The sequence below is a fragment of the Ciona robusta genome, chromosome 10 (genome assembly GCF_009617815.1).
Source record: "Ciona robusta chromosome 10, ASM961781v2".
In the NCBI taxonomy this organism is placed as follows: Eukaryota; Metazoa; Chordata; class Ascidiacea; order Phlebobranchia; family Cionidae; genus Ciona; species Ciona robusta.
Genome location: NC_143244.1, coordinates 3,662,103 through 3,685,923, shown reverse-complemented (window position 1 = coordinate 3,685,923; position 23,821 = coordinate 3,662,103). Strand labels below are relative to the sequence as shown.

The 23,821-nt window shown below is 37.6% G+C and overlaps 3 protein-coding genes across 9 annotated transcripts in view; 1 reads left to right on the top strand and 2 right to left on the bottom strand.

Moving 5' to 3' along the window:
- The window catches only part of LOC149729634 (sphingosine-1-phosphate lyase-like), a 17,685-nt gene extending 4,705 nt beyond the window's left edge, over nt 1-12,980 (top strand). For 2 of the 7 annotated variants that reach the window (XM_089886069.1, XM_089886068.1), the window contains exons 10-16: nt 490-592; nt 1,866-2,019; nt 2,855-3,018; nt 3,532-3,686; nt 4,426-4,594; nt 5,006-5,199; nt 5,446-6,083. In XM_089886069.1, the coding sequence (XP_089742195.1) occupies nt 490-592; nt 1,866-2,019; nt 2,855-3,018; nt 3,532-3,686; nt 4,426-4,594; nt 5,006-5,199; nt 5,446-5,835 (1,329 nt within the window). In that variant the 3' untranslated portion in view covers nt 5,836-6,083. The other 5 variants (XR_016385801.1, XM_089886070.1, XM_089886072.1 and 2 more) reach the window with 5 other exon arrangements.
- On the bottom strand, nt 6,322-10,466 carry LOC149729635 (uncharacterized). Its single transcript, XM_089886092.1, has 8 exons — nt 10,308-10,466; nt 9,977-10,088; nt 9,452-9,606; nt 9,260-9,387; nt 8,687-8,767; nt 7,661-7,942; nt 7,066-7,258; nt 6,322-6,770 (listed from the first exon to the last, which is right to left on the bottom strand). Exons 1-8 carry the CDS (start codon nt 10,423-10,425, stop codon nt 6,322-6,324), a joined length of 1,518 nt encoding a protein of 505 aa, XP_089742218.1. The 5' UTR covers nt 10,426-10,466.
- LOC149729633 (somatomedin-B and thrombospondin type-1 domain-containing protein-like) lies at nt 11,081-23,821 on the bottom strand. The gene is made up of 5 exons (XM_089886102.1): nt 23,488-23,821; nt 15,876-16,055; nt 15,376-15,472; nt 14,353-14,489; nt 11,081-13,997 (listed from the first exon to the last, which is right to left on the bottom strand). The coding sequence occupies exons 1-5, from the start codon at nt 23,720-23,722 to the stop codon at nt 13,861-13,863; spliced, it is 786 nt and encodes a 261-aa protein (XP_089742228.1). The 5' UTR covers nt 23,723-23,821; the 3' UTR covers nt 11,081-13,860.

Sequence of the window (23,821 nt, the reverse complement as noted above, 5' to 3'; positions counted from 1 at the left end):
ACCATTGTTTACAATGCGAAGATGTATAAGTATTCATTTATTCATATAAAATGCTTCTCCTTACCTGCTCAAACTTGAGCAATGGCTCCAAGCCTCCAACCAAACCTCTGCTCAAACCTTTTGTGTTAAATAGAATAATATAATACACCAAATTATTTCCTATAGGGTATTTTATTTATTCATATCTTAAGTAATTTTATAGATTAATTCAATTGGACCACAGGTGTTAAGTGTGTCTCTGTACAATCAAAAGCGAAACGTTAAATATATAGTAGAGTGGGGTAAGATGGGACATATTTTTATTTATTTGACCCATTTAGTAGTAAACCAAGAACATTCAAAAAATATAAAACCATATCCTCACGGCTTCTATATACCGCTGTTAATTGCTTAAAACACAATCAGGATATTTAGATATGAGCCAACAATATCCCATCTTACCCCACATTACAATGTTTTAAACGTTGTTAATTAAATGTTCATACTTAGGGATTAAAAGTACTCGGCTCACCTCTGATGACAGCATTTGGTTTTTCAACCAGCGATGAATCTCTCAGTATTTTTGGAATAGTTGATGTTATGGAAGAAAAAGGTTGGTCAGATTTTCCTAAGTTTATAAGAGGCATTGAGAAATATCTTTTGTGAGAACTAAATGCCAAATGCATATAAATATTTCTATATGCACTTTGGAAAGTTTTTTTTTGCATTCTAGTTATTTATTTATGGTATTTCTCTTTATTTATTATATTAAGTTTTTTAAATGTTAATTGTATGTACGGGTAGTAGATACAATTAACACTAATTTTGCAAATGGTTACATTTATTGAATCACAACAAAAATATGGGATATATAGTAAGGTGTGAAAAGATGGGACACAAATCGTCCAATATTTCAAATATTAGGTTTTAATGATTCAGCGTGCATTTAAGATAAACATCTTATTATTATGCTGCTTTCACTCTTTAAAAGTATGTTGTATTTGTTTCACACCGAATTTTACTACTTAACAAAGTAATGTCACGTGCTTTGTTGGACTGTAAAAATACTGTCGAATAATAATACTGTAACAATTGTTTTCGTCTATCATTAAATGAGTGCCTGTAAAAGAGGATTTAAAACTGCGTCTCAACTTGCCCCATGTCCCATTTTACCCCACTTTACAATAACTGTTAAAAAGGCCTTTTTTTTTACAACTGTACTGTACCCGTGTGGGTCAAATTAACACGGGTAAAAGGGGAAAATTATTCTCTTAACAAGAAATTGATTCGTATTCACGTAGTCAAGATGAAAGCGGAAATGTAGCACGCACGCTTACTCGCAGTGTAGTTTACAGCGCAAACAGGATATTGCCAATTCTACACATCATGTGCTTGAAGCAAAAGTGGCTTCATCTGACCAGAACAAGATTTTCACTTAAAACAGTGGTGGTGTTTTTCTGGTGTTCTTTTAGCGTGCATTTCTGTAGTTTCTAGTTAAAATTTGCTTCATTTTTATAGAAAAGCGATTGAGCCTTCGCGCAACATCTTGCGTTTCTGCAGCAGAAGATAAATCGTCATCTAGCATTACTCGGAAACGGCCAATTATTATCTTGAGGCAGAATAGCGAGAAGTATCAGGTGGACCTCCATAGCAGAGCAGTAGGAATTACAGATGGATCGAGCTTAACAGGACGGTCTATAAGACTCTATATATATTTAGATTCTTGACTGTCAAGATCACGAAACTGTGTTAAAATGACAACTTGGCAATTATTCCTACTATTACTTATAGTTTTCAGCACCGCAACAGCAACAGGTAAGATTGAAATCCCGATTTCACCATACTGCTTTTATGACAACAAATTTGAGTATTTTATTTCATTTTAGTGCCAACACCGCGAAATTTGCGCGTGTCTGCTTACAACTTGGACCACGAGTTGCAATGGGATGCACCTTTAAGCAATACCTCTAAAAATCGAACTATTGGTGTAACATATTCGGTTCGGCAGGCAGTATTTGATGAAGAGACTTTAAAAACACGGTGAGGTTTTCTGCTTTGTAACTTGATCGTTGCGTTTGCGGTTTTAACTGTTACTTAGATAGATTAATGGTTCTTACGCCTCCTATACCCTGCGTACTGTTGGTTCAGGATCATGTTAAAATGCATTAACAGTAGGTATAAAATACGATTAATTGTATAGTAGGGTGGGGGAAGATGGGACAGCTTTAGCACATCATATAAAAATATCCAAATGGAGTTTTAAACAATTAACAACGGTCTATGGGAGTCGCGGGGATACGGTTTTATAATTCTTTGAATGTTCTTTGTTTACTACTAAATGGGACGAGAAAATGGAATGAAAGGTGTCCCATCTTCCCCCACCCTACTATATGCATTTAAATGTGTTAAGTTTAAGTTTGACTACTTTTTGGTTGTACAATCGCAAATTTTGTCCGCTGCCGTGGCAAACTGGTTAGCGAGACTGCCTCTAATCCAGAGGTAATGGGTTCAAGGGTCGTCACTGCTACTGATCTAGGCGTATGTATCCGTTGACGAGACCCTTATAACGGCAATTGCTCCAACTTACACAAGTTTTTATTCGTGGTAGCTTGACTGTTACGAGGTCGAGGTGTATGAAACAGAACACCCGTCTTATAACGAGTTTCGTTTTCCGGCCACACGAGGATAAAGCAAGTTACATTCATTCATTCCAATTTTAGTAAAAGTATTTGCACGTGGATGTATTAAATTGTCTTACCAGTACGCATTAATTGTTAGTACTTCTTAAAGTTAAACTTTATAACACACTAAAGATATGGCTATGAGTTTTAGTAGTAAGATTTTATATTTTACTTAAGTATTCGTATTTTTTCAGCTGGCAATACATCCCTCATTGCGTGCATGTGAATGTCACTCATTGTTATATAACAAACATCACATATTCACCGTTTGAAACATACGAATTCAACGTGATTGCTGAAATCGGCAACCGAACCAGCTCCTTGGACCAAACGATTACGTTTTTGCCGTTTTTTGATGGTAGGTTTAACATTCTGAATCCCTTGAACGTATATGTTAGCATTTTTTGGTATGAATACTTTGGGGGTAAGATGGGATACGTTCACACAAAATATCCCGTGTTTTCTGATCGTGTTTTGAACAATTAACAACGCTCTTTTATGGAGTCGTGAGGCTACGGTATAATTTTTTTTAAAGTAATATTTGTTTACTACAAAAATGTTACCCATCCTACCGCAACTTACTATATAATGTCTGCCAATTCCACAGCGTCTTAAAAATTGCCCCAAATTAATTTTTGCCATTAACTAAAAGGGCTATGCTTATATGGTAAGAAATGTTTTTATGAAATATTTTTTTTTGTAATTTCGAAATAGGAATTAAAAAAGTTGTTGTTAATTTTAATTAAGGTACAAAAAAATAGGAATTCGAGTTTCGAAAATGATAATTTTACTGTACGCAAATTTCTTGAATAATTATACTGTACGCCCATTATGTATATTTCAAAATGCATCATACACCTTCTGTTCACAGGCCTACTATACGCCCCTGACTTTATCGTTGATGTACACGACAACACAGCAATACTTTATATCCCAAGACCGCCACATATTCATTCAACAGGCGAGGTTTTAACCAACTTTTTATACGATGACGTTCTCACCTATAATGTACAGTATTGGACAACGGTAAGTTCAAAGTAGCCAACATACTACTCTATATTTGCCCCAACCCAGTAGTCAATAATGGCTGTTCAAGTTGACAGCCATATAAAAAAAAAAAAAATAAAACAATATAGTTACCTGCAAACTAACATACTTGGTAACTCGTAAGCTGGTACGAGGTGTATGAAACAGAACACACATATATAACGACTGTCGTTTTCCAGCCACCCTAAGATAAAGTAAGCTTCATTCATTCATTGGAAATGATATTTGACGTAATTTTTTAAGTCGTTTACTCCTTTAAACAAACTTTTGACCAATTGTAAGCTACTACGTTCATTATTAGTTTACGCTTTTGAATTCACTGCCCCCTACCAAACTAAGTAAAAAACGCCACCCAAAACTACCAAAATCAGAAAAAAAGCGTATAGGTACTTATAAATATCAGTTTATAACTATAATATAATAACTATGAGAAGATAATATATTAGGGAGATTTAGAAAGGTTTAAAACGAAAAGACAAGATATAGCGACGAAACAACAGTGTTAAAACACGCCTACAGTTAAAAATATTTACATTTAATTGAAAGAAAATAAGCGTGGTCGCTACACCTAGCAGACAAAACGAGCCATTCATGTTTAATTATTATCAAGTTAAACTTATAATAGAAACAGACGTGTGCGTAAAGACACGCACAAGATATATTGGTATATGTGCGACCATGTTATAATTAACATTCTAATCGCTATAAAATATTATAGGGTTCACCAACCCCGCCAAATGCTAGTGATATTGTGGAACTTACAAGACCTGCAACAGTTACAAATATCACGGTTCGTGTTGTTGGTCATGAACCTGTTTGCTTCCGTTTAAAACTGTCCGGGCTCCTGTTCGGTTCTGCTGGCTGGTCAAAAGTCCGTTGCACTACAAGTCAGTAAAACTATTTAATACGCTTTTATGCTATGCAACCTCTGTTTGTCTTAGATATACTAGAGTTGGGAAAAACGGGACACCTTTAACGCATAATATTCAAATATCCTGATCGTTTTTCAAACACCTAGTCTAGTAGTCTAGTCTAAGTCGTGAGGATACGGTTTTATAATTTTTTGAATATTTTTATATACTACCAAATAGGACGAAAAAATAGAACGAAAAGGTGTCCCATTTTTCCCAGCCTATCATATACACCTTTGAAAAATGGGTCAAGATGATATAGAGTATGTCAAATTTATAAATACCACTTAAGTTTTTAAACCAAAACGTTAGATACATACATATGGGATGTCATGTTTGTATTAAAATATACATTTAATATTCAAAATCATATGTCTTTTAATACAGGTACCCCACGGTTGCTGGCAACTGCAGATAAAACCAAACATGTACATACAACGTCAAGTTACTTAACTAAAGCAGTAATAGGCATAGTAGGTGGAGTTGTATTTCTAGCTCTTGCAATCGTATGCGTGAAGCTGTCACGAGCATTCTTAACGTTCATTAAGGCGAAAAAACACAGGGACTTACCGCCTTCTCTGGTAAGCCAAACTTTTATATACTTAGTATAGCTATAATATACTATGGGCCGGGTAGCATGATAATGTATATGGGCGAGGTACGCTTTGGGATCTCTGATTTAATACCTTCAATGGTATATAGCCTGATATAAAGTAGCGTTGCGGTTTGGGGGCAAAGAAATGTATTTGTGTGGTCTATTTTCACTTTGGAAAATTTCTTTTTTTAAATTGTTCGGCCATTACCAACATTAGTGTCTCTTTTCCCAGGTAATTGTGATGAAACAAAGCGAAAATGATTACGAGGTCGATTCTTATATCGACACCGAAATTGTGACGTCACTTGGTATTACCCCTCTGATGACGCAAGCTAAAAGTTGTACGTCATCAAAGAGCAACATTTCCGTCTCTTTTGTTGAGGTTGTGTCCACGGCAGGACTTGAAGCCCGTTCCCAGGTTATGCAAACATGTAATAACAAAGACAATGAATATGTTTTGTATATTGCCGATGTTGAGCGAAGATCGAACGAAACAGACGATTCTGGCGGGGATTCAACGATCGAAACTCGGTCGCTGCCAGATACAGACGCGTGCTGTGACGCACCCCCGATTGACATTCTTCCTCAGAATTCGAGTGATCACAGTTTATATTTTATATAAAATTTTCATTCTTAGTCAGTCAAAGTTTCGGTCTATGGCTCTATGCAATTTGTTTTCGTTAAGTTAGTTACTGAATATTGGCAAAACTTAATATTGTTGTTTTTGTGCTTGCGAAACTGGCCGTTCTGAAGTGTACCATTCTATTATATGCGAGTGATGTTGGTTGGTGGTAGTAATAACATAAACCTACAATCTATAGTGCATGGACTCATTCTGAAGTATAAGAATTGATGCCTATACCTGTACAAGAAAATGAAAAACACATACACGTTTGGTAAACGAAGTCTTTCTTTATGCACAACAACACTAAAGTCGATTCGAATTCCATACCAAAAACACTAGGTATTTACAAGGAACAAGGTGCTAGTTCAACGCTTTCCGGGAAATTTTTCTCGGTCATCCTTGGCGTTCAAAACGGACTTGATGTATTACCCCAATTTATCATCCTGTACAGCGTATAGTCCCGCCGTAACTCGATCCAAACAGTTATAGCTTATCTTCTGTATGGAATAGATCCGGCGTGCTTCGGTTGACATCGGACGAATATGTTGGATTATTAACTTGACAATGATCAGAATCCAGTCCTTTTTCCAATACTACCGAAGGTGTGTAACACCCAGAATCCCTCGCGACTGCCATTAAACTCGTTGGAGCCAGACACTGGTTATTCTCTTTCCCAGAATATAGAGTATGTTGCGCTCTCTGAGTGTTAGTTTGGTTAAACCCGCCTTCTGCATTGACCGGCAAATACTCGTTTACTTGCCGAGGCCAACGGTTAAAAGAACTTCCGTGACCTGGTAGGTTTAAACCACAATGTACGTATCCTCCATCCTGTGGTTCACCGTCTGTGCTCTCGGAGGACACGCTGTGGTATCCGCGACTTTTTCTTCTTCCCATTGTTTCAGTTGAGGGCGGTGTCCAGTTTTCACCATAAACTGAAAAAATAAAAGTGGTTACGTCGTGCTAACGCATGCGGTACCCTTTATTCCACCCAACCATGCGGGGAGAGATGCCCTGGAGAGGATGGCCGTCGAAAAAGAAAATACCCCGGAAAAAAAACAACAGCTAATTGCATTGGGAAGTATATTGCCAATTCATCGCCATATTCTAACAGAATATCACAAATGCAATTTCAGAAAAAAACACATTGTTGGCTAACATTATAATAATACCATACTATACTGTGACTTCAGTATACTATGATAATACATTCCATTTTCCATCACTTACCCATTCCAGAAGAGGCCTGCTGCTTTCCAAATCCGTATAAGAATACATCGCCTTGGTCGTCGGTTCTTCGTGTAGAATAGCTGCATTCAGCTCTTAAAGGTTTGAGACTGACAACATCGTACATTTCTGTGTTTGGCGTCCAACTCTGGTAACGGTCTACGGTCATGGCTTCCATTTCCGCCAACACAGCGTTCTGAGATTGATTAAAGTAGTAAGTTCAGTCCAAGTTTACGGAAATAGAAAGGAAGTATAGGTTCACGTTCACAACTATATAGTAAACAACAAAAAGGCGGTTTATGTTGTTTGCATTTGTTGACGTCAAACGTTGGACTTAACCTTAAGGAGGGTTTCAGTACCATTTTTTGTCAATTTATCTATATAGTAAGGTAATGGAAGATGGGACACCTTTTCATTCTATTTTCCCGTCCCATTTGATAGTTAACAAAGAACGTTCAAAGAATAATAAAACCGTATTCTCACGACTCCCATAAATCGTTGTTAATTGTTTAAAACACGATAAGGATATTTGGATTTTATTTTCTAAAGGTGTCCTTTCTTACCACACAGTACTATATATTTGTTTAACATCGCTTACCAAGCTTTTTGGAACTTCTCCTACTTTGTGCAAACTCTTGTACACCTTGTACCCGCGGTATGTGCCATAGAATAGAAGGAAAATAAACAGGAGGCAACCGAGTGAAACCCCCACCCCAGTCAACGCTGTCCTGTCATGGATTTTTACTGATTTGGGTTCGTGTTGGCCCTTGAAGCAAGTCGTATTACTCCAAACACTGAAGCCGGACTTCGCATGTACTGCAGCATAATCCGGTTCGAAGAGTCGGATTCGGAAACAGAATTGACGGGAAGGGTCTAAAGACTGTTTGCCGAAGCATATGAGTTAAATTCGTTTAAAATATAGCAGAGTAATACGTTAGATAAGATTAAAGTATGGGAGCATAGGTTAAGGCAGAACTTTTTTAAATCTAGTTTTACCAGTACTCATTTGATAATAGACAAAAAAGGTGTAATTCGTTACGGTGTAATTCGACAGTGTGCTTGCGGCTTAACAAAGTGCGCGTCAAATGGTATTAAGTGTTAAATGTATTAAGTTTTTTATGTGTTAAAACTCAGTGTAAACGAATACAACATTTTTTAGCATCGTTGTAAATAAATTGGCTAAAATATTTCATACAGTTTGGTACTGTCTTTTCTGTATACGTGGCAAAGAAACTAGCATACGCTTTCATTATTTTCCTTGCTATCGTGTATTCCTAATAATAAATAAATTTATTCATCAAAATTAACAAGGATATTACAATGTCCCGTCTTACCCCGCCTGTTTTCGAATCACTTAAATAACACCTATACGAATATCTAAATAGCTCCGCGTCGTATATTTTGAGTTTGGAAATATTGGAGAATCTGGGCCTAAGTGTCCCGTCTTACCCCACACTACTATAGTTAAAGTTATGCATTGGAAAATGTAACTTAAGCTGTGCATCAAATTCTGCATTCCAAGTAATTTCAACAAGTAATGTTGAGGTTAAAGGCACATGACATTTTCAAACAAAAAATATTTCATTGGGAACCTACCGTTTGAGCTAAAATCAAAATTTCTTACCGGTGAAGCTATTTGTGTGTCGTGAATAAGAACGCTGATATTTTCTGACAAAATAGGTTTTCTTGGTGTGTAGTAATGAACCTAGCCAAAATATGTGCATTTTAGAATACGCTATAAAGGTAAAGTTATTTAGGAGAAGACTAATTTGGCACATAAAATTAAGATGTCCCGAACGTGTTTTATACAATTAAGAACGGTCTATGGAAGTCGTGAGGATACAATTTTATTATTATTTACTACAAAATGGGACTAAAAAATAGAATGAAAAGGTGTCCCATCTCCCCCCATCTTATACTATATTATCCAATAGTGGGTTAGGGTAAATTGGGACATGTTTTCGTTATTTTTCCCGTACGCGGCTCTTAAATGGCTTCGTAAACTGCTTAAAAAATGATTGTATACAAAAGGTGTCCCATCCTACCCAACATTACTCATATTTATTTAAAAGCACGCAGTCAAACTATAGTAGTGCTTTTACAAACATTATGGGTCAGTTAATATCATACAGCACACAAAATCGACCTTTTCATAGACGGAGAATGCGACATATGACTGTGACTACACAATTTGTACCTGGTATTTTAGCGTCCTCATTTCTTCTATTAGCATTTGCCCTGTTCCTAAGTTAACAGGAGCGACCGGTCGAATGAAAATTACTTCTTTGTGACGAAAAGCGCTGAATTGAGGCGGCAGCAACGTTGCTGAGATGATTTGTTTTAAATTGAATGTATTTCATGCTGTTTACAATGTCCGGGTTGTACTTACTGTCGAGTTCTGGTCTGAATTGGATTTTCTCGGTCACTTGAGTGTTGATATCGCTGACTACAGTTATGTAGTAGGTGAGTAGCGCGTTACGGAACTCGTGGCTTGCGTCACAGTGGGTGCTGTCAATCATCCGACTTTGGGGGATTTGCATCCATCTTTTACCACGAAGAAGGACGAAACGTTATGAACTGAGTTAGCGGTTTGAATGCAGCTTACTGTATCCTCGCGTGGACGGAAAACGACAGTCGTTATCACACGGGTGTTCGTACACCTTATATGCCAGTTTACCAGTTACCATGTATGTTACTTTGTGGGTACTTATTTTTTTATGCATGACTAATAATTTGGACAACCCATTAGTGATCTCTGGGTTAAAGCAATTGCCGTTAAGTGTCTTTCCCAAGGGCACATATACTACGCCCACAATGGTAGCAGTGACGAGTCTTGAACTCATTACATCTGGGTTAGAGGCAGGCGCGCTAACTACTTTGCCACGGCGCCGGTTTAGCCAGTAATGCGACTTACTTCAATGTGCCCTTGCTCCTGTACAATACGGAGAAGTTGTTCTCCCCTGGAAATCGGTCCCAGACGACTGTATGTCGCAGCATAACCGAATCCACGCGGACGTTCCTATGACCTGAAACGAAAACGACAACCACACATACATACTGTTGATGTGTGTTCCCAATATCCTCCATATAGTCGCGCATTATTTTTCCAGGCATAAATGCAATATAACGTTTTGTTCTGCTTGATATATAGCCAATTTACCACTACATTATAGACATTACAATACCTATTTATTGACATAGGGTGAACAGATAGTGAAATTGTCTTTTTGAGAACCGGTGTTTACCTGTAATTGAGTTTTTCGTTCGCAAATGTGTTTTCTCTCCGTTTTTCGTATGATGAATATGTTTGCTCGCCACTAAAATACTCACATAAACAACTACGAACATTGCAACTCGCAACATAATAACTGAACAGAAACCCCTATATAGTTGATTTCAATGCAAAAATATTTTAAACTATATTTGTAAAAAAAACTCGTACAGAAAACGCTGTTTTTTTCCTTTCGTTTCAAATACATGTAGCTGTACTTGGCTTATAAGCATTGATAGTCAAGCATACCGGACAAAACACGAAACATGTTCAGCTATTATGCAGTACATTGCCTTGCACACTGCACACTGTTTGATCTCATTAATGAGCCCTCGTTCCTATATAACTATAACTTCCCTCTCTTCCGAAGCAAAACTTAAATTTGTTTCATAACTGCACCAGCACGGGTTGTGACGAAGCACTTCCTTCTACATGGCTAACCCCCGAACCGAAACTGTAGCAGTTTTTCCAGCAGCAAACCGCACAACGCGATATAGCGAATTCACTCGTTAATTGTTCTCTCGCCGCTTTGTCCGAATTGTCGATCCACATCCGCATTCAAATTAATTGGCAAGTCGTTTATCACTCGCTGAAACGACATCTATACTTGAGTTAAATTACAGCATCCAGGATTAGGCGAGTACCCCATTCCTATGACTATACTAGTTCCCCGCAATACTTAGGCAGGGAACGTGTACCAAAGCCTTAACGCTATTCTTGGTATTCAATTACTGAGAACACGCTCACCAACGTCGACAACATGTTTATTCAGAAGACTGCTTTATAGGAAGTGACAAATAGCGTCATATTGCAGACACGCAAACGAACACAACAATACTGCAAAACGTAGCTTGTTTTTCTTGATGTAATTTCTAGATTCTAGCTTGCAAATGCAACATACACGTGCAAGGTTAACTTTGTCGGTTACCAGGGTTCCATAAGAGTAGGGTGGGGGAAGATGGGACACCTTTTCATTATAATTTCCCGTCCCATTTGGTAGTAAACAAAGGACATTTAATAGAATAAAAACCTTATCTTTGCGACTCCCACAGGCTGGTGTTACTTGTTTGAAAGATCAGGATATTTTGATATTATGTGCTAAAGTTGTCCCATCTCCCCTCACAGTACTATATTTTTTAGATTGTAGATTGATGCTTGCAAATACAACATACAAGTGCAAGCTTAACTTTATGGGTTACCAGGGTTCTATTTTAACATAACGTAATTTCATGCGTCATTGCGTCAATATGCATATAGACATCAACAGCAGGGGTATTCATTTTCCCAAAATGATTTATTGCATCGTTGTTTGCATCATATAACTTTGTTAGAGGTATCTTCCAGTGAGTAATTGTTGGAAATTTTGACAACGTCTGCTTAATTTTAGTACGGCGCCCTCTTGTAAACTGTCCGTACCATATTACTGTGGTTTCATAAATACACAGTACTCTGGGGTAAAATGGGACTTCTTTAGCACATAATGTCCAAATATCCTGATCGTGTTTTAACAATTAACAACGCTCCATGGGAGTTGTGAGGATATGGTTTTATAATTTTTTGAATGTTCTTTGTTTACTACCAAATGAGACGAGAAAATAGAATGAAAAGGTGTCACATTTTCCCCAAAGTGAAAAGGTGTCACATTTTCCCCAAGACATGTGCCGCGTGTGGTTTGTTTTATACAGTGGCATATTTTAACAGGTTGGAAAATGGAAGCACAGAGAGGTCCGGACTCAGTTCATTGTTCAATATTACCCAACCATATTAAAAGCTGTGACGAATGGGTTTCGGATCTGAAACAGTCGGTCGAGCAGGTCAAGGTAATGTAAGGTTGAAGTAATTGATCGATTACCGCCGTTTGGGTATGTACATTTTGTTGACAAATGGAAACGGCAACAAGCAAGGTGATCCTGGAATACAGAAATTTTATCGGCAATTTTCAATATACGTTCTACTGGTGCTACCAATATAAAATTTGGGCACTGTATTAACTGGATAGACCCTATAGCGGTACCAATTCTAAAATAAATTTTAATGAATTGAAAAGTATTAGTTATGAATATTAATATATTCGTTATAAAAACACATTAAGTACATTCTACCGATCCAGCTTTTGCCGATCAAACGTCACGAATGGAACCCGTGGCTCGCGAAATAAAACATATATAGTAGTGTGGGAGAAAGATGAGACAACTTTAGCATATAATATCCAAATGTCCTGGTCTTTTTTAAACTATTAACAACGGTTTATAGAAGTTGTGAGGATACGGTTTTATAATTATTTGAATGCTTTTGTTTTTTGCCAACTTGGATGAGAAAATAGAATGAAAAAGTGTCTCATCTTTCCCCACCCTACTTATCAATAAAAACTCACTACCGTGCCCACTTTTATTACACAGCCACAGTAAGGACTATTTTTACACAAGGTTTCCCTTCTTTGCAGAAAAATGGAACTAATCCGAAAAACGGAACTTCCGCTATTTACGGAATGCTCTCGATGGTTCCAAGCGACGGAATCGTGGATAATTTTCTGGTTGATCTTTTCGACGAAATCTACAAAACCTAGAGCCACCATTCATTTAATTTAATGCTGTAATCTGCAATATGTCATTCATGATTATCGTAATACATGTACAGTTGTACAAGATCATATAGAATCAAGAAAAAAAACAGAGATATAAAAATTAATCTTGATTTTACTTTATAACACTTTAATTTATCAAAAAAAAAAGAAAAAAAAAACAATTACAAAAATTGTGATTTTAAAAAAGGTTTTAGCTTCAAGCAGACACAACAAGAAAAAGAATATATGCTGAAATCGCGATAAAAAGCATTATAAGAGTGTTTCAGACGGCACGAGTGGGTGTGTGGGTTTTTCCACATAGCAACGCTTCAGCAGCGTTTATAGTTTAAAAGTAGAACTTTTTTCTTGTTCTTTAGGATTGTTTCATGAACTTCGCTTTACAAAATAACGAAGCGATTAAACCTGCTGGTGAAGATGCAGTTTAAAAAATTACCCACAGAACAGAAAATGTTGGCGACCAACGACCTATAAAGTTACTAACATACACCCATATTGGCAAATCATTATAAAGCCGCTAATGTCCGCGAAAAAAAACGAGGTAGAACAGCCAAAGAGATAACTTATAAATTCGTGTTATTTTACAATACTTGTAAGTGGTACAATGATATCTCTCGATTTTCAACCATACTCTACTACCACCTAGCGGTAGCAAAACATATATATTTCGCCGCTCATTTCAAAATGCATTGATTATGAATTCCTTAAAATGCGGCAAAGATTGAATCGTCACAGTCGATACATCGAGCGAATAAATATGAATTATGACCAAGCAGTGACGTGAAGTGAGACGTACAATTACACTACTAGCTTGAGGCATATATCTTTGTTACTACGAACATGCTGGACGCTGATTCAAAATGATTCCTGCGATCGTGCGTGAGTGACCTATTTAAATGAGACTAGTGTTGTCAGTTTTAAGTTTTCAGCGTGTCTGTGGTTGTGCTCAAACAAAAATAAAGTCTTTTCCCGGATTTTCTCCACATCTGCAGTTCTCTTCCTTTTCGCCTTCGCTTTCCCATGTTCCGTGGCACGGACGACCAACTAGCGACCTCCAGCGACTGCGGACCGCAGTATAAGAGCCTGGAAAGTTATACAGTATCATGAAAGAACGTACGAAGTCTATATGTTAATATATAGTACTGTAGGGTAGCCTACGATGGGACAACTTTAGCAAATGACATCCAAATATCTTGATCGTGTTTTAAACAATCAACAACGGTTTGTGGGAGTCGTGAGAACACGGTTTTATAATCCTTTGAAAGTTCTTTGCTTTCTACCAAATGGGACGAGAAAACAAAATAAAAAAGTGTCCTATATTCCTTCACCCTACTATATGTTATAACTTTAATTACGTAAAAAGGTGAACAACGTTTTTGAAATATACGCTTTTGGTTAATGGAAATAGCGTCGTATAAAAGTTACTTTAGTCATTTACCGGCACAGTGTCCTTCCCTGTCCATAGCAGTGTCATGGCATTCCGCACAAACCAAGGAACCGATCTTTAATACGTGGTAAGGTGAGGCATACCGACAGTACCAAGCAATAGATGATATGCGGTAATGCACGCAGTAACTGAAAAATATAAAAACAAAATTTTGGCTGAACATTGGCAAGTATTTAAGCTAATTTGATAAAACAAATAATTACATTATTACAGTAGGGTGGGAGAAGATGGGACACCTTTAGCACATAATATCTAAATGTCTTGATCGTGTTTTAAACAATTAACAACGGTCTATGGAAGTCGTTAGGATACGCTTTTATAATTCTTTGCATTTTATTTGTTTATTACCAAATTAGGCGAGAAAATAGAATAAAAAGGTGTCCCATCTTCCCCCAACCTACTATACATATACATCTCTATATAGTTAATATTCCCAAATTTTAAGTTGAATAATTTTCCTTTTATTTTTTTGTCTACAAAACTTGAGCTAAACTGCACACCAAGGAAACTTGTAATATCAAAAACATGTCATCTGGTTGACATTGACGTTTGTAGTACATTGTGTTCGTGCGCCATTACGGAAATACAATCACAAACATTTGTTACGCGTTTTTGCTTAAATCACAAAACAAATTGTTCTCGTTTTTAAAATTATGTTTATAATGTTGTTTAACAGGTGAATACAGTTTTATAGATTCTATCATATCAACAAGAACAAGCTGTATATAAAATCCCGTAAAATTTAGTTCTTTGGGGTAAGATAGAATACGTCGAGCACATAATATAGAAAAATATCTTGAGTGTATTTTAAGCAATAACAGCGGTTTAATGAAACTGTGGGGATGAGGTTTTATTTTTTAAATGATCTTTGTTTACTACCAAATCGGTCAAGAAAATGGAAAAGTGTCCTATCTCCCCCCCATCCTACTATATGGACGCTCTTTAATGAAATTAAGCCACTGGTTTATGAGAAGTGCACGAGTACAAGCAAAACATGCATTATCTTTCACATACCTGTCTTTTTTAACTTTTTTGAGCACACTTGGACGTTCGTATTTGTCACGTACATTCCTCTTTCGGTTGTGATACGATGGCAGAATTTGGGCGATTTCTAAGAAAGTAAAATCTTAGTTATAGTGGGGTGGGGAAGACGGGACACCTTTAGCACATGATATTCAAATACCCTGATCGTGTTTTAAACAATTAACAACGGTTCATGAAAGTCGTGAGGGTACGGTTTTTTAATTCTTTGAATGGTATTTGTTTACTACCAGTGGTCATTAATGGAATGTCTAAATTGTCAGCCCAACATAAAAACTATCACCTACAAATCTACATACGTGAAAACTCGTAAGCGGGCACGAGATGTATGAAACAGAACACCCGTGTTATATGGACTGTCGATTTCCCAAGCACGCTTAGATAAATTAAGTTACTTTTATTTATTCTTAATCAATTATGGGTGTTGTTATGTATGATAGATCCAGAAAAAAAATAAATATTAGAACTCCTACCTTTATTACGACATCTATCGTTGTTATGGCGGCATGCCTTTGTTTGTCTGCGTTTTCCACATTCCTTTCCACCACCAGATGGCGGTATATGCACTTCTCTCCTTCGTTCTGTCATTCCCAATCCACACCGAGCTGTGCAATGACTCCAATGGCTCCAGTATGTCATAACGCAATCTTGAGCTGCAAATTACAATGATATATTGATTGTACATGCGAACTATGCAAACAATTTAGGATGCAAACAAATCTACACGTAAGTCGTGATTTCGAATGAATTCACACACTTCACATGTGCGCGCAATAACATATTTTGTATTAAGCTTTTCAAAAAAGGGTCATTTCAAAATAATTTTTTTTGGAATTTTTTAATTAATAGCCCTTTCACCCAACAATGCAAAAAATAGTTATTATTTTTATGTCGCTTGTTTCAATATTTAATTTCGAATAAAAACAAGATCGTTCGTTAAAGAATAATCCAAATTTAAATGTATAGTTGTGTTTATATATCCGTTTTAAACGGAGAAAATTTTTACGCTTTAAATAGAAATTTTGGAATGTTGTTGTATTTTCGTTCCGGGTCGCATGCGGGGCAAACCATTGATAATTTTGAGCTGTAGTTACCAAGCTAATCGCTTGGCAATTGGCCGCAACGGACTCTACGGTGGCAAACGTATGCCTCACACGAGGAACATACATTTTTCTCCGATAACTGAGTACATTGTTTACTGCAAACATGTCAAACGGTCTTGGTTTTTGAAAAGACAAAGACTGAAACAGTGTAGACCCCTCGTTTAAAAGCCATTAAAGTTTATAGACGCGATAAATTGAACACAATTGCTGTTTATTATTTTTAAATGATTCTTTGATTTGGTGTGGCATATTTAGTGCCTTATGAGGTGCTGCGCTTAAAACAACAAAGGCCGCCCAAAGTTTACTCTGGCCTAGGCGTAGCTGCCTAAGTCCGGCACTTGAGAATGGATTAAGGTTATCTCGAGGGGTTTTGTTTGCGCTTTAATAGCGGCTTCGCGCACGGGAAAGCTGAGAAGCAAGTACACAAACGTGTGCGTGCGGCTGTGCGTAATCACAATCGTTTTCTTCTTTCGCACGCAGCGGAAATCGTATTGGCGGTCCCAGACTGCTGTTGGTTTAGGGACGAACTCTTAACGACACGAGAGGCAGATCTCAGTAAAGGAAAAAGCAAAACACTGCTCAGAATACACGGAGTGGTTTCGCAGCTTCCAAAGACCTCGAATTCAAATGTGTTTGATCAGGATCCAGCTGCTTGTGGGCTAACGAAGACAAATCGTCGATCAAGTTCACCAGCCGTGAACTCCCATTGCCCATCTGTTTTAATTGGCCACCCGCACTGCTGTACTTCGAGTGGGTCGAAAGCGCTATAAACGCCATGTCGGAACCGCAAATAAGATTATATACTTTGATCGCGATTTTATAGATGTCAGTACGAAACCACGTCGTGCGCTGTTTATGTATTTAACTATTTGGTTCTTATTCGGACAGTGTAATAAATGAATCGTGAAAACACCTTTTACCAAGAATACAAATTAAACAGCTTATCCTTAGATCGCAAAATTGACGTGTTTGTTTCACTAAGCCCAAGACAAAAGCGGTCGGGTTAAAACTACTGGCGTTTCTAATGCGACGGAATCGCGGTTGCGAAAACAAGGTCGTCACAGCTTATCTGCAACGTGATGTTTATACGCAGCGCTTACGTCATTCTTGCGTCATCGATTTATATGAATGCTCCTTTGAGCTTGGGTTGCAGATTACGTATTGCGGTGTGTGACTGGATGGTCCCATTTAAATGGACGCATTCATTCGATGTGTAAATGTTCCGCTTGTAAACAAGTACGGTCTGTTGACTTTTCAGTCAATGACATCACATTGTGCTTGATTTCGGTCTTGGATTTTTACACTTTTTAAATTCAGACTATGACGATTGTAGTTACTGCTGGTAACAAACAATATACAACGTGATCAGTTCTTACTAAAACATATATAGTAGGTTGGGGCAAGATGAGACACCTATTCATTCTATTTTTTTGTCTCATTTGATAATAAACAAATAACATTCAAAGAACTATAAAATCGTATCCTAACGACTCCCATATACCGTTGTTAATTGTTTACACTATCAGGATATTTCGATATTATGTGCTATTTTTGGATATTTATATGTGTTAGCTAAGCGGAAGTGGGGCTCGTGTGTTTTACCGCACGGTAATGATTAAATAGTTACAAATATATCACATTATCCTCTTGGTTTTATCGGTTAATATTCTCTCTCCACAGCACTCGTTAAACTATTCGTAAAAATCCTATTTGCGGGCGTGTGTAGTTAAGTTATGTTTGCCTTTGGAGTCGTCTTGCTTATCGAGCGTGGTTTAGAAATCCGAAGCCGCAAATTCGTCGTCGATCGCGACCGGAAACCGTGGTCGGGAATGCGGTGTTCGGTGCTTGGAAAACTGGAATCTAGAGCGGAGGTGGTGTATGGTTTCTAAGGCTGTAAAACTCGCGCGTTTAACCTTTGTTTAACGACCGCGGCAAATTTGCCGGACCTGTTAGGAGGCGAATTACGAAAGACTTGTTGAGTTATGGGCGCAGTTAGAATACTGGAACGTAACCGGCTAATTTTGGAAGCATCATAAATCACTTCACGAGATTGGGCTATGACGTCATAGAATATACCATAATCGAAACTGTTGCTATAGAAACACTAGGAGTTAATTGGGGAACGATTGAAGTAAAGGTCAAATAACTTTAGAGTTAGGTTCGTCTTACGTCACATTTTGTGGTACAGAAACAACTATAAAACCTAAGTATATTTAATTAGTTAAAATATATAGTAGAGTGGGAGAAGTTGGGACACATATATTGCCCAATATTTCTAAAATAAAAATATATGTTTTTGGTGCTACCACGAATTAGTACCATCATTCCTTTATTAATTGACACTATGCATACATTTGTTTAAATAAAAATAGATCAAATATACGAACACTGATACCGTATAGTCACTATTAAATTTTCAAATTGTATAAAACGATTTTTTTTAACCCCTTTTAAAGATCGCAAAATTAAAGTAAGTATTAAACACTTAACTGGAATCAGTAAAAAACATTTACTGTCCTCTTTTAAATTAAATTCTAATCTTTACAAATTTAAAAACAACCTCAGAGACAATAAGAAATGGCAGATTTAAATAGCAGTGTTGTAGTGATCCTTGGTGTTAGTGTGTTTGTCTAATACACCCGTTTTACGTGTATGAGCATCTTGTACTTAATTATGAATGATTAACCGTTGTACAAATGCCAGTAATCTTTACCTGTTCTGTTTGACAACCGTGTACGGTTGTTGCCCAAAACATTGGAAAGACACTAATGGTTTAAATGAGACCTGTTAGTGATTCAGATCTGAGTGTATAGTACTGTGGTGGGAGATGGGACACTTTCAGCACATAATACCCAAATATCCTGATCGTGTTTTAAACAATTAACAACGGTCTATTAGAGTCGCAAGAATGCGGTTTTATATTTATTTGAATGTTCTTTGTTTACTACCAAACGTGAAGAAAAAAAAACGAACAAAAAGGTGCCCTATCTTCTCCACTCTACCACATCAAAGCATCACTGTATTGACGTAACAATGCGCGATTGTATCTACATATAAACATATGATGTGTTGATAGTACTTTGTTTTCAGCTAAGATAAAGTTGTTGTTACGTTTTAAATTGAAAGCAAAATAATAGCCTTTAAATAAATCTGTCACACTGCGCAGCAATCATGTTGTATCCAAACAACGCAAACCGTAATTATATGATCAATTTAAATCCTATATGTTTCTGTCGTTCATAGTGGGCCAGCAGCTTTGAAAATGACGTATGAATCGGCTTTCACAGTCTTATCGTTGCAGATATTTTTTAATTTGTTTTTTTTTGCAAGAAAATGAGCAAACTGTTTTTAAACCTATTATAAAATAAAAAAGGATAGGCATTTGTCATATGTTTTGTGTTTGCGTGGTAAAAATATACAACTTTTACAGTATTGTTGTCTATTATAGACATAGATAACTTGTTTATATACACCAAGACCGCAAATCTCGGTTGCTAGCGACATATTCGGTCATCGCTGTGTCGCAATACGTCACAGAAGGTTAGACCAAGTCAAGTGGAACGACATGGAAGTGAATGACGTCACGATAGGGGTTATTCTAGGCCAGATAATATTTTTCTCACGGATCGCCCATGGCGGAAAGGAGGGCATTTTGCTTGAAAATTGTTTTCAAGGTTTTTACACGTGTTTTGGTGGGTAACGTAAAAGGAGAAAATCGCGGTCGGTTCATGGCGAGAAACTTGATGTACGCTGCATCGGCGCGTGATTTAACACGTTGCTTAGGTGTGCCGCGAATGTTTCATTAATTACTAATCATTCATAAAAAGCAAACACATCCAAACGATCCAAGTGTACCGTGATCATAAACCCTTGTGTGTTCAAAGCTAAGCTGCAAAGAATGAGTGCATATTTACATTATGGCTTTCATTACATTTTATGTGTTTGAACACTAATATCGTTTTGCTTGAAATCTCAACAAAAGATTTCGATTACTTATCAAGATATGGGTTTTTACGCAATGGTGGTCGCGGAACTCTGGCGTCAGTGTTGACGTCGGTGGTTTTCCATAAACAAAATGTTGGGCTAATGTGAACGAATGTGGTTTAGCGAGGAACAATTTGAACGCACTGGTTTATGCTTACAATAGTCGTGAAAATTCAAAATACTTTAAATTACTAAAAGGGCTTTTTCTGGATATTTCGCGTAGATATTGGTTTCCTTGTGCAACAGTATAATTGATCGCCTGGATACTGTTGTATTGCGGCTATGCTTGAGTTCGTGTAGGTTTTAAAACAAAACACCGATATTGTAAAACAAGCGCTAATAGAAACCAAATTTGCGGCAAGGAAAAACTGTGGAAAGATCGGCGACGCGCATGATAAGCCCGGGACGGAGGGCCGTTAATCTAACCGTTGACGTACATTGATAAACGCGGATGCTGATCACTGGCAAATCGCAATAAGGCGCACCCAACCAACCAGGGAATTTGAAAGAGTTTAGGAGCCCAACGCGATGCAAATTCTCCACATGAAGAATTCCGTGTCTAATCCATAAATCCGGTACTTTAATCCGGGATTTTATGCGCCAGGACACTCCCGGACGATAATGCAGGAGATGGTTTTGAATAAAGCATATAGCAACAGCAAATACAGCGTTGTCGCCGTAACAGCTGACGAAGTACAGCAACTTAACCGCAACAGTCCCTAGAGGGTGGCTTAAAGTACGCCGGTAGTTCAGTCCACGTGACTTAACTAAATACAATTACCCTGCTCCCATAACGGTGCAATCATACGCTTTAAATCGTATATTAAAAATGTAGTAATAGGCCAACAACGGTGGGAATCCTAAAGGTGGACCGACCACACAATTTCAATTTTTGATGCTTTCTAGCTTTCCAAAACCTTTGATGCTACCGACACGCGAAGAGGTTATTTATTAACTGACCATCGATGCGGAACTTCTCCAGAGAGCTGTATTATTTACGAATGGACGATCACGTTGCCTAAACATTGTCATATACTTATATGGGAGCAGAAAACAATCTATTCGGGATAGAACAGTTCTTACATCGTTTTGAATGTTTAATTATAGTAGGGTGGGGGAAGATGGGACATCTTTAGCACATAATATCCAAATATCCTGATCGTGTTTTAAACAATCAAGATGTTCAGGGAGTCGTGAGGATATAGATTATATATAAAAAGGTGTCCCATCTCCCCCCACTCCACTATATAAAACACAACACAATCTATGGTCCAAATGCAGGTAAAGTAAAAGCGTCCCTTTATGTGTTAGAGCATGACGCCCTCTATAAGAGGGCGCCATGTGTTAGAGTAATGCTTAGAAAGTCATTTTTTTTGAAACCCTGGTATTTCTCACTCTATGTCCAAAAATCTTAGACACTCCCTAAACACACGAATGTGTAAGCATCTGGGCATCGTCAAAATGAGAATAGCGAAGCAATCGATTTTTGTAACTGTAGTCAGTGTGAAACAGACAGTCTGTCAACACCTGTATTGAGCTGAAAGTTTTTACCGTATTTCTCGTGGAATGTATGGGCGTGTGGTGAAACTGTATAATCCTGACTCGTAAGAACCAGTGTTTTGTTCCGAAATCAAAGGAAAGGCCCAGCACGCGTATTTTATTCGTATTCTAACCCGCTGTATGGGAATTAAGAGCACAATAGCCGGAGATTGTTCCGGCAAAACCTACAATTTATTTTGGGTGTTTGGGTATCAGGTAACGCCGTCGTTTTAGTTCGGAAAAGCGCGCTTGGGTACAAAACTTTATCTTATTCACTTTGCATTACGGGCCGTTACGGAATTCGATTACAAGTTACAATGATTGAGCGTATATATACTGAATCGAAACCAAAGCTTTATTGGAATTTGTTAGGTTTGAATAATTTAAGCTGCGTTTGTTTAACGGGAGAGCTTGTTTCGAGCGATCAGCGCTTTGAGCAAAAACAGTTAGTCGGAACTCCGTTTATTTCCTTCGTGGTCGCAATCTGGATAAGTGCTCGCATAGGCTAAGCGTGTTCGGTTTCAATAACGAACGCACTTTCACCTTTCGATCTTTACCGGGTCATGGACCCTAGCGATTACGAGGGCGCCCTACAACAGAATTCAATCGCCGTTACTTTGAACTATTGCGCAACGGGCTCTGATCACGTTTCTTTTCTTTGTAGCGACCGCACCGGGTTGGCAAGAATGCCAACTAACAATACGGCATACGGGATCGGTAAATATCACAATTGATTGAGGCGTCTGACTAAACCGGAAGACGAGTACGGCTGCTTTGGACTGCAGTATATTCTCGCAGGCAAAGGTTATGTATGAATAGGCGCTAAATCCATATCGCTTTTATCTCCCGCGCACTCTACCTTTCTCATATGTCATCGTTGGATCACTGACGCAAATGGTAGAGGATATGATTGTATCATATAACAAGATCACTGTGGGCGGCGAATACAATTGACTCAGAATATCAACACTTATTTTAACTATTATTGCCGATGGGTATTATACACAAAACACGAGACAAAATGTTTTAAAAAAAATAAACACATTTTTAGATAATTTCAATCTGTTTTCGCTAACTTTTTGGTAAACCGCTAGCTCTTAACACATTTTAATCTGTTTCGCCTCTACCAATTAATATAGATACAGTGGGGTGGAACAAAATGGGACAACTTTAGCACATAATATCTAAATATCCTGATCGTGTTTTAAACAAGTAACATCAGCCTATGGAAGCCGTGACAATACGGTTTTATAATCCTCCAAATTTCCTCTGTTTACAACCAAATACGACAAGAAAAAAAAAAGAATACAAAGTGTCCCATCTTTCCCAAACCTACTCTATAGCTGTATATTGAAACAATATATTCAGATATAGTGGCTGCTTACAAATCTCTTAGCTCGGTTTTAGATTAGTGTTACTAAATAACACAAACAATTACGAATAGACCAAGAACCATTACCTCGTGATAAGCAATAAGACTCATAGTCGCTACAACAATCTCCGGATTTTTGGCAGTATTCATCACAGTAACAAACTCGTCCGTGTCTTCCGGAGGATCCGTAACTGTACTTGCATCCCGTGCTCTTCCCGCTGCAGCAACGTCCTATGTCTTCACATCCAGCTTCTGCACCACTGATCAAAGTAATGATCATACACACACTGCACACGGCAGCAAACACATAAGTTCTGTACATTATTTCACTGCTGGGCAAAAGCAACCAGCCCTTTTGCGCGTTGTTTTAAAGTCCTTATCTGAAGAAAATCAGCAAGGTCGTTACGCTCATCCGAGTCAA